This window comes from Chaetura pelagica, unplaced genomic scaffold, assembly GCF_000747805.2.
Source record: "Chaetura pelagica isolate M959 unplaced genomic scaffold, ChaPel_1.0 scaffold159, whole genome shotgun sequence".
In the NCBI taxonomy this organism is placed as follows: Eukaryota; Metazoa; Chordata; class Aves; order Apodiformes; family Apodidae; genus Chaetura; species Chaetura pelagica.
The window spans coordinates 1,042,914-1,054,074 of NW_009954555.1; the positions used below are offsets into that span (position 1 = coordinate 1,042,914).

General features: G+C 47.4%; 1 protein-coding gene across 1 annotated transcript in view; it reads left to right on the forward strand.

Moving 5' to 3' along the window:
* The window catches only part of FBXO2 (F-box protein 2), a 2,819-nt gene extending 280 nt beyond the window's left edge, over nucleotides 1-2,539 (forward strand). Inside the window, exons 2-6 of the mRNA XM_010005132.1 lie at nucleotides 1-108; nucleotides 1,202-1,328; nucleotides 1,426-1,521; nucleotides 1,877-2,012; nucleotides 2,405-2,539. The exon at nucleotides 1-108 is cut by the window's left edge and continues 29 nt beyond it. Coding sequence (XP_010003434.1) covers nucleotides 1-108; nucleotides 1,202-1,328; nucleotides 1,426-1,521; nucleotides 1,877-2,012; nucleotides 2,405-2,539 — 602 coding nt within the window. The remainder of the gene's footprint in view (nucleotides 109-1,201; nucleotides 1,329-1,425; nucleotides 1,522-1,876; nucleotides 2,013-2,404) is intronic.
* Nucleotides 2,540-11,161: the final 8,622 nt, after the last annotated feature.

Genomic DNA, 11,161 nt, shown 5'->3' on the forward strand with positions numbered 1-11,161 from the left:
AGGAAGGCCTTGCTGGAGCAGAGGCACAGAAGGACACAGAGAACTGGCAAAACTTCTACTTCCTGAGTAAGAAAAGGAAGAATCTCATCAAGAACCCATGTGGTGAAGGTGAGATACAAGTATAACAAGCCTCAAGATTTCATAGAGAGGGTCAGTCACTGCAAATTGGGCATCTCAGTCTTTGCAAAAGATCTCACTTGCTATCAGGTTGCAGCATTTTCTTGCCCAAGAGTCAAATCACAAAATGCACACAGTCAAGTCATTCTTGGGCATGAAGGCGTTTGATAATAAGCCTTTGCAAAGGGCTCTACTTGGCATCAGCTTTATATAAACCCCTGAAGGGATCCAGATCATGCTTAAGAGGCAAAAATGTCCTTTGCAGAACCACAGTGCAGGGATGACAATGGCATCTGCAAGTCTAGATTGCTTCTTGCCAAACTATGATGGGAAAGATCAAGCCTTTCTCCACTCAGGATCTACTCCTTTCTGAGCTCACTGGGCACTTCAGGCTTCATTCCATGAAGCAGCTCAGGCAAGTTTCATTTGTACCCTCCTTACAGCCCATGTTAGAGCTGTGCACATACCCCAGTTGCCATTGTTTTGATTATCCATGAACTTCACCTGCCAGATCCACAGGACAAGCAGCAGTAACCAAGCCTCAACAACCCAAGCAGCAACAAATACATTTCACACACCATAGACCAAAGCATTGCCAATACTCTTTCTCCATTTTGTTTACAGGTTATTTTTCTGCAACTTTTCCCAACGGCCAGTTTCCCTCTGACTAAGATCAGGAACGCTAAGGCCATTCTAGAAATGCCACTTAGGAATTTAGGAAAATGTAGAAATAAAGCAGCCAGCATCTCTCCCCAGGCTGTTCCTACATTATGTTCCTTAAAGTACTGACACACAGTTCAGAACACCTACATAATTTCACTTGAGTACTTTCTTAAATAAACCCACATGTACATAGTCTTTTTGGTGGAGAATGTTAAAGTTTGTTAATATTAAGTTCATCCAGACTAAAGGCTTTTTGCTTGATCCCTACTTGCAGACACCTCCACAGCCTACATGCAAAATCAGTACTGCCTATAACAGCACACCTCTCACAAGCCAGAGAAAGCTTCCAGTGGGAGATGGTCAGGTTACACAGGCTCACAGAAACTAAGACTCATCCAAGTCTCTTCTCTGCTATTTGCAGAAGACTTGCAGCACTGGGGAGAGGTAGAGAATGGAGGTGATGGCTGGAAAATTGAAGAGCTTCCTGGGGACTTTGGAAAAGAATTCCCTAGTGAAGAAGTCCATAAATACTTTGTTACATCTTATGAGTAAGGCTGCTTTCTTCTCTTATTGAGGGAAGGGGACATTTTTGGCTACCCCAGTTCCAGGAGGGACTGTGATACCAATTTACATCTTCTGTTTCAGGTGGTGCCGAAAGGCTCAGGTCATTGACCTAAGGGCTGAGGGCTACTGGGAGGAGCTGATGGATACAACCCAGCCTAAAGTTGTGGTAAAAGACTGGTAAGTAGCAGGGATGCCTCAGAAGGCAGGCAGAGAGGCAAGAAAGAGAAGAGAGGGCAAGCATTTCATATACCACACTGGGCCTTAAAACCCAAGCTGCCAGGACCCCCCAGGTGTGGGACATGGTTGGGTCTTGGATCACAGCACCACAAGCAGCTCCCACAAGGTTTGAATTGTTGGTACTTGTGACCTCTAAAGACCAGGTGCCTGTTGGGAATGAGGGGAGGTGGTGGGTTGTGGTAGGAATCATTACAGATTTCCACCTCAGTCCACACATCTGTCAGCAGGAGGCAGCTTGTGCTCTGGCTGTTTGCAGGGTTCCCACAGGTAAGGCTGCAGCTGGGCTCTCCTGCAGGTACGCAGGGCGAAGTGACGCTGGCTGCCTCTATGAACTCTGTGTGAAGCTGCTGTCAGAGAATGAGGATGTTCTGGCTGAGTACAAAAGTGAGACTATTTCCATCCCACAGGACAATGATGCCAGCTGGACTGAGGTGAGTTACAGCTGTGGGCTCTGCAGGTGACACCCAACCTGCATGAATCAGGAATATTTTCAAGCAGAGAGAAGCAGGAGAGTTCTCCTGGAGAAGGCTCTGTTATGTGTTCTGTGGAGCCATGACCCTCTCATGGACCAAAGGGATTGTACTGGGAGGCCACCTTACATAAGAACCTTGCTAAGCCACCAGTGCAGGTGTATGATGAAAGAGATGTTCAGCTGGGCTAGGTTCAGTGGCCTCTGAACAATGATAGGATCAAAGCTCCTCCCAGTAACTCCCACTGGTAGGTGTGACTTGGGCAGGTGTACTGAAGGCTCTGTGCACTAAAGAAGGGTGGGTTCATGGTGGTTTGATACTTACCAACTACCACTGTGTCTCTTGTCCCAAAGATCTCCCACACCTTTGCCAACTACGGGCCTGGGGTCCGCTTTGTCCGCTTTGAGCACGGTGGCCAAGACACTCTGTTCTGGAAGGGCTGGTATGGTGTCCGTGTTACCAACAGCAGCGTGACAGTGGAGCCATAGCTCTGCTGGCCTGGGGCCTGCATGCTGGAGTTGACTTCCCTCAGGGCACCCCATGGCCTTTGGATGTTTTTTGCATGGTGCTGCTTCTGGGCTGTAGAGCATACAACCTTTCTGCCAGTGAATGTGCCTGCGAGATGCCTGGGGCCACCACCCATCTTGCCTCAAGAGGACTATGCAAAGGATGGGACTAGATCTGTGAATGCACCACATGAGACTCAGCCTCGCCGCTTGCACTGTGATCTGACAGACATGAGATCACCTGGAAATCCTGCAGACCTTACTTCTGAGCCACTAACCCCTAGCACTCTTCCTGCCTGCTTCCCAGGCTCAGGCACCCCTTAACTTTTACGGGTATTTTGGGCATATTTTCTGGAAGTTAAGAGTGGAAAAAAAGGAGGAAAGAGAAGCACAGACCTTGTGTCTGAGGACAGGGGGAAACCCAGAGCCCTGTCATATCTCTGTCACCAACTGCTTCCATGACCTGCAGTGACAATCTTAGCTTCTCCCATTTATAAACAACAGATGTTATTGCTCGCCTCACAGAAGCTCTAGCGTGGCCACCAAGTGCTATCCTTACTCCCCAGTTAATTTTTAGTGATGATAATGCACAGCAATAGGAACCAGATGCTTTTCTCTTACGCTGTTCCCAGCACCCATTTATCAAGGAGAGTACTGGGAACTGAAACCTCTCTGGTGTCCAACCCTGGTGCTTCATTTGCCTTCCTCTGACAGACAGCAACTGAGAATAATTGCTGGGAGAGTAGACTTAAGGAAATAGGTTAGAAGCAAATTGAGGATGGGGTCCAGGAACAAATGAAAACAAGCTCTTGCCTGGCCTCTGCATGCTTCAATAGAGCAGGCACCCTGGTTATCCAGTATGATTCTTAGCAAGCAGATGTTCTTCACACAGAAAGCTACCATTAGCCCCACTTGGTTGCAGTTCTTCCTGCCTACTAACAATGTCTGCAAAAAGTATCTGTCTGCCTCCACTCCACATGCTCACTGACAAAGCAGCACTTTGTACATGCTCCCACTAGTGCCTCTTAGTGTCACTCAGGGCTGTGAGCCACCATTCTGGACACAGACACTTGAGCTTCCCTGAGCCAAGCCTGTCCCAACTAGTCGGTCCTCTCCAAAGAGCATCCCCTTTGTAGAGCTGGTGTTGCATAGAGACAGGTACTCACAGTTGTGTTACCATCTGTCTGTCTTCCCTTCCTGGGCTGCCAGGGCATACATACTTGACTGGCACTTTGCATCAAAGTGCACTGTTAAGGTGCAGTGTAGCCAAAGAGCAGAGCTCTGAGCTGGGCACTGGTGCACGCTCTGCTTCACTGGGCTTGCTGCACCTGGGTGTCTGGGGCACCCTGGCCTTCCAAACCACAGCTGTGCCAAGCCAGACTGCAGGCGAACACAATAAAATGACACAATTATGTGTGGATCCTCCCTTGTGTGCTGGGTATTTGTGTCCTGTGCTGAAGCATCCTTTTTCTGTTCAGTTACCTGGAGCCATGTCAACCACTCCTGCCCAAACCCAGGAGTCATTGTATCTTGTATAAAACCACCAGTCTCCCAGGAGGTACCTGCTCTGCTCCCCGACCCAGCAGCCTGAACCTGTTGGAAGCACTTGATGGGCAAAGGCTTTGCAGAGCAGCAGCAGGCAGAGGTGCAGGTAAAATGGTGCAAATTCAGTTCCGAATTTAACTTTCCCCTCCATTACCTCTGCACACACAGTCACACAATGCAGCTTTATTCACCACAGCCTTCAATACAGCTGACAGCTGCTATTTAACATCCAACTCCCTGCCCCACAGAAGAACTGAGGCTTCTATCTGTCCCTTAGGAATCAGTGCAGCAAAAGGATCAACATTCCACATCATGTTGCAGTTGTTAAACTGAACCCTCCTAAACCACCATCTCACAGGATAAACCCCAGGACTGAGCCCTCAGATACTGTGTCCCTTCTAAATATGGGTAGAGCCATGGTCCCCACTTTAGGCTCATCCAGGGTGAACTCAAAGTTTACTCTTGACCTCCCCAGCAGCTTTGACAACCAATGCAGCTGCCCAAGGGCTTTTCCAGTCCAGACTTCCCCCCAAGCCAGCAGGCCTGGTGTTCACGTTGGCTGTCAGGGGCTGTCCTGACCTCCCCACTCACTGCTTCACTGCAGGGAATAATCTCTTCACTCAGAGGAGTGATGACTCCTTGTGTTAAGCCACCTCAGTGCTCCTATCTCAATGCAAGTGAGTGTCTGGGTACTTGGCAAAAAGAAATCTTGCTCATGTTCTAAATGTTTAGTTCCAAATGCCTTATGAATTTTGATCAAATACCAGAAGTCTGAACACACTGAAATCTGCACCATATACATAAATCCAATTCCAAGACAATGTCAACTCATCCTGCCTGAGTGCAGGAGGTTAATAGGTTCTCACGTGTTACAGACTTCATGGAAATTGAGATGATGGAATTTCACAGGATTACAGAAAGTCAGTGCAACTGTGACAAAAGGGTTTACATGCATTAAAGCTCCCAGCCACCAAAGGGCTCTGTCACACACAGCTCCCATGGGAGTTCCTTCAGCTTTCTGTAGAGCCAGCCCCAGCAAGCAGCTGTGGGACACTACACAGTAGCTTTTGGGGACACTGATGACCAATGCATACGTGCTGTACAGAGAGGCCTGTCCCCAGGTAATTTATAACCCATATTCACATTGTCCAGACTCAGTATTTAGAAATCAGAGCATTACAACACAAACACTGAGCACTGATGGAGAGAAAAACAGAGCCTTACAAAAGGGTCTCCTGCCATTCCTAAACATGGCAACAAGAGCTGTAGAAAGGGCTCCTACTTCCTTTGCACCTCCAACCCACGGTGCACCACTGCCATCTCTGGGGCAGACCATCACTGGGCTTAGCAATGAGCTACACCGAGCAAAGAATGGAAATGTCCTCCAAAACACTCCATGTTGGAGCAAAACCAGCTGGATTATGAGAACTGGAGAGTGAGTTTAAGACTCAAGCTACTCACTTTTGGCTAAGCATGAACACACCTTTTACCCTGGCAGCTTTACTACTCAGAGGCATTAAGAGAAGCCCTAGATCCAGCACTCCACACAGCCCTTTCCTGCTCTCAGCAGCTGGCATCTGATGTCCTGGGCACCCAACTGCATCTTGGTGGCTGCAGCTGTGTGAGATCCATTTGTAATTTTTTTTTTAGAAAAGCTCACCACAGCCAGTCCTGGCTAAAAATGTCATTATACTTAAAAGGGTTTTTCTTTTCATAATAGCTTCTACAGCCAGTCTCTTGCAGAAGAACAAAACAGAGCAAGATGGGGCCCTTGCAAGGAAGCACTAGCATACATCTCTAGTCGAGACTAATTGACTTCTTCTATGTGAAGAACCTATTATAATCCACCTGGGGGGTTTGTGGACAGATGGAAGAGTTTGCTCCCCCACTGGGTTCTCAAGACTGGGGATAGGAGGGATGGGGAGAAAAAAACCCACACAAAACTATTCCCTGTTGCTTGCAGCCCAGCTGTTTTAGCCAGCTGTGAAAGGGAGAATAGTTTAGGACATTGATTCCTCTGTAACAGCTTGTGGAGGCTGGGAAGAGCACCTCCTGAAAGCCAGAACAGCAGGGCATCAGCAGACCTGCAGCAGAAGCTTCTAGCATAAAACTGCAACCAAGCTGAATATGGTCACCAGTGGGATGGAAAGGCAGTGACTTACCCTTGCAGTTGGGCCCACAAGCCTGCCAGGGGTAGAAAGCCTTCAGAGAACTGGAAACCACTGGGCTAGTGAAGAAACATCCCCTGGGCACACACACCTCCCTTTGTGGCTCAGAAACAGCCATTCCCACACCTCCCTCATTGCTGTCCCACACCATACAGATACCTCAGAGAAAAACAAAGTCCATGTTGGCACTGAGCTCACCTGACTCCTGCTTCTCCTTTCACCCAGCTAGTTCCTCCTGCTGTCCTTGGGGCAGCAAATACTCTGTCATTCTCTGTCTCCTTAGCTAGTAGGGAAAAAAGGGCCTAAAAATGCTTTTTTACTGGGCAGGTGTTTTGGAAGTACAGAGAGAACAGCTACAGTGAGTTCAACTGGGAGGCCTCATGGCAGCTGGAAAGCAGAACTACTGCCTGAGTGAGCTGCACAAGAGCATTGAGCTCCTCACACAGCAGCCTGCAGGTAAAGGAAAGGTACCCAGACTGACCAGAACAGGACAGACATGGTCAGGATGGGCATGTGAAGAAGAGATGTCACAGGAGAAGAAAAGCTAGATACAGCCCAGCAAGCACACAAGCACCCTTCTGGCCTGAGTCAGCCTCCCTCTGCTTTAGGGGAAGAGAGTTTTGTATCACCAAAGAGAAGATTGCAGCAGAGGCTCCCGACTGGCTGCACCTTCTCCCAGCAGCTCTGGGCTCCAGCGACCGGCAGCCCAGCGTTCTGACTGCAGCCCTGCGTGTCAAACACCCTCCGTGACCGTGGACCCGATGGGGACCCCGCAGCACAGGGACAGCAGAGGGCACTCGGGCTGCAGCAGCCTGCCCGGGGTTGCTGCTGCCGCCTGCCTCGGGAGCACAAGCCTCCTCTCTCCTCGTCCTGTTCAAACGTCTGCTGCCAGGGTTTGCAGAGCAGCTGTTGCTATACAGACTTTGATGCTTATCCCTGTCATCGGGAACACCCCACACATTTTGGAAGTACATTTGTTTCTTGGGCAAAAGACACTCAGGGCACACTTGAGCCAGCTGCCTCCTGGGGACTGGGCAGAAGGGGAGCCTGGTTAGTGGGATGGGTTGTACGAGCACTCACAGGTAACTGCACTGAAATGCAGAGGGGTACATACACAGGCAGGTGTTTGTGCCCACACAGAGCACTTCAGAAACCACCAATTTGTTCCCACCTGCAATGCCAGGACCAGCATGTCCTCAGCCACTGAGCACCACAGGCAAATAGCACAGCTTCTCATCTGGTGTCAAACAAGCCCACCTCTGGCTGCCACTGCCCTGGACTCTAAAACATTTCCTTTTGGATTCCCATAGCTCTTTTCCACACGTATGTCCAGAGCTGCTATTGCATAAAGAGCTAGGAGAGGAGAGCTAAGAGCATCCACGACCCACCACCCTGTAGGAAGAGGCCAGTTGTCCCATGTACAAAGGTGCTTCTCTGAGGAAGGGCAGGAGACAGGGGTAGAGTAAGGATGATATCAGAGCTCTGCTACTTGCAATCCTTCCAAAAGGTCCTGAAGTCAAGCAGTGCTATTTCCACCTCACCACACACCTCCTCTCGTTAACATTGAAACATGAAGCATTGCAAAACAAAGCAGATAAAATCCTGATCCAGATATGAATAATGACTTTGCATTTTTTTGTAAATTAAACCTAATCTTGTGTTGACTGTGCTGTACAAGGAAAAATAATGAAACAGATTAAGATGAGATCTTGTTCACTCTTGCTGAACAAAAGCCAATTAATTGTTAGCAGGATTATTGTGAAGTCTCTCATCTTAGACAACTAGAATCAGATGGAGTGGAGGTGTGGGTGGAGGAACCTGCTCATTGAAGTGATAACTGTGCCTGGACAGATAAATACAGTGCAAAAACTCCCTTAACCACATGGAGACTCCTACCTTGCTATTTTCCCCAGTCTCTCTTGCCAATTTGCACACAGGAGAGAGATGTTTTAAAATCAACACACTGCTACAACCACACAAGCCAGGCCTGCCTACTCTAAGTCCCATTCTCCTGTCCATGGCAGCTCCCTCCCCATCTGCAAATCACTCCTGACAGACTCATATATTATTTTTCCAAAGCCTTCTGGCATGAAGGCTTTACCCCTTAAAAATCCATTCTTAGCCTTTCACAATGCTAAGAGGTTTCTTCTGTTATCCAAGATAAAATCTCTGCTGCAGTCTCTCTGCTACTTGCCTGGTCCACAGCAGAGCCACCTTCTACCTATCTACCATGATGACAATCATTCCCGCCTCTTCCATCTGTCCTGTTTCCAATCTAAAATAGAAATCTGGGAAAACGCAGGGATTGTAGGAAAAGGATCCAATATCATTGCACTCGCAGAAAAATGAGGAAAGGCTTGGCACAAGGAATGACTATGGGATTTGATAAGACTTCAGCACTGCAAGGCACATCACTTGGGATAAATACATGCACTGCTGAGTACCTTCACCACCACGTGGGAACCCTCAGCCACCACCAGCCTGTGGGACACAGGGAAAGATCTAACAGATGTTGAGGCACTGAAGGGTGGTGGTACATGACAAGAACTGCTGGCATGGAGATACAAATCCTGGCTCTAGCTGGGAAGTGTTAGGGTAGGAACAGAAACCAACAGCAGCATGCCTGGAAAAAGTGGAACAGCTGGGTAGAACTTGCTGTCCCATTCCAACAGCAGAGTGAAGCTAAAAGTCACCCTATCCTGCCAATCTGTGACAATCCCACTTTTCTGACAGTACCCAGAGCTTCCCACCTCCCACCAGGGAGGGAATCTGTGACAGCTAGAAATGAAAGGCATTGAGTGAATTTATGAACAATTTACGTGGAGAAAATACTTCTTACTTCCACACCAGGTTAAAAAAATAAAAAGTAAAATTAAACTCTGTCAAAGCCTGCAGCACTGGCATTGACAGACAAAAATGACTTAACAGAAGAAAAATGGGCAGGGAAAGTGATTTTCTTTGCCTGCATTGCCAGGGGAATTAAACCTTGTTTTTTTCCCCCGTCACCACCAAGTGGAATAATCCAATATATTAAAGCTAATGTGCTTCTTGTATTTATTGCTGTGTATTTGACCTAACAGAGTTTTATTCCTACATTAAGAATAAAACCATTCCGGAAGGCAAGCTGCAAAGCTCTAGATCAATTACTACCTTCTCCAACAGCTGAAAAGTGAGTTATTTCTTGTAAAAGGAAAAAAGTAGAAAAATAATAATAATAAAAAAATAAAAACCCCTCCTTTCCCCTTGCGCAATGAGTTCTGCACTGCAGATCTGGTGGAGTTAGGTAACACTGGGTTTGGTTTCTAAGCAACATTTAAAAAAAAGAATCAGCAGCCCCAATCCCCCTTTTCAGATGTTTGTGCCCCCCACCCTGCACAACACACACCGCACCACCAGGGCTGGGGAAAGCAGAGAGCAGAGCTCCAGCCCTCACTTCCCACTGCACCCCTGGGGACCCTGGCAGGTTCAAGTGCACCCAGCAGTGACAGGAAGCATCATTAACTGTTCAAAGCAGCTCTTGTTGGTAAGCAAACAAAACCATGGGCACAAAACCAAGAAACACAGCACTCAAGTAGATAGAGGCAGGGGTATAACTCACTGAGCCGAAAAACATTGCAACCAATATGAAAACACTTCTTGTGTCCTGTGGTGATAGTGGGCAAAGGATGCCATCCTGTCTGGGAAGGGTTGAGTCCAGCACACACAAGCTCAAAGAGATGAGGAACTGCTGTGCTTATGGTGTGACACACCCCTTAGAGATGAGAAGATGCTGCTGATGGACAATTGTGAAGGTCAGTGCTTCAGTTCTTAGCAAAGAGTTTGAGATCCAGTACAGATGGGGAAGGGGACTTTGATACAGACAGGCAAGCCTAAAAAGCAGGATATCTTTAAACAAAAAAAGCATGGGATACATTCATTCCTGATCTCTCTCTAGACAGTACTTGCTCCAAGAACAAGGGCCATGAAACACCTACAAGCTTCTGAACTATCAACAGACTTTATTACCTTCCATGAGCTACTATCCTTATTTTAACACAGGGATGGCAGGGACATAAGCCTGCAGTAGTTAGTCACCCAGGGAGCTAAGAATTCCAAGCCCACAACCTGTTTTCTGCACCATGTTTCATTGCCAGACAAGCTTCTTGACAGCCTCCAACATAGCACATGGCCAGGCAGCATGAAAGTTTGAACACAATCAGCTTAAGTTAAGAAAAAGTATTTGAATTGTTGTGATTTCAGTAAGACAAAAGCCATTCCTCTAAGTGGAGAGGGCTACCTTAGGTTTTTATTTTCCTTTATGCTATCATGATACAGGCAGAGTTTAAGGCAATCTAAACAGAGCTAACTATGAATTCCTATGCATAAATTCCAGTTACATTTAACTGCAACCTTCAGCTCAAATGCAATCAGTAAATCTGAACATGCTGGTCTTTTTAATAGCTTCTTGGAAGTTTTTTGTTTGTTTCTCTTTTTTTAAAGCCTCAAATAACTGTTTTGTACCATGCAGCACTAACTCTCACGTGCCTAGGAATTTTTAAATTATTGATCAGGACAGGAGCTCTCCCTTCATGCATACTCCATCTAATCCTTTCACTTAACTGTGCTTTTTGCCTACATACAAAATGAACAGATAGGACATGCTGGCACAGAGCAGACTCTCTGATCATCAGAGACCCCCTGATGCAGGTATTATAGGAACATGACCCAGGTTTTGTCCATTGTCACTCCGTGACACTGAGTGACACTCAGAGTGACAATGCTACACAGGGCAGGGACCCCACATACCACAAACTTGACCAAAAAAATCCAAGGGTATTATTATCCCAACATTCTTGGTACTTTGGAGATAGGTAAGCTCAAAAGGCCTCCTAGTCCCAGGCCAAACTGCTGA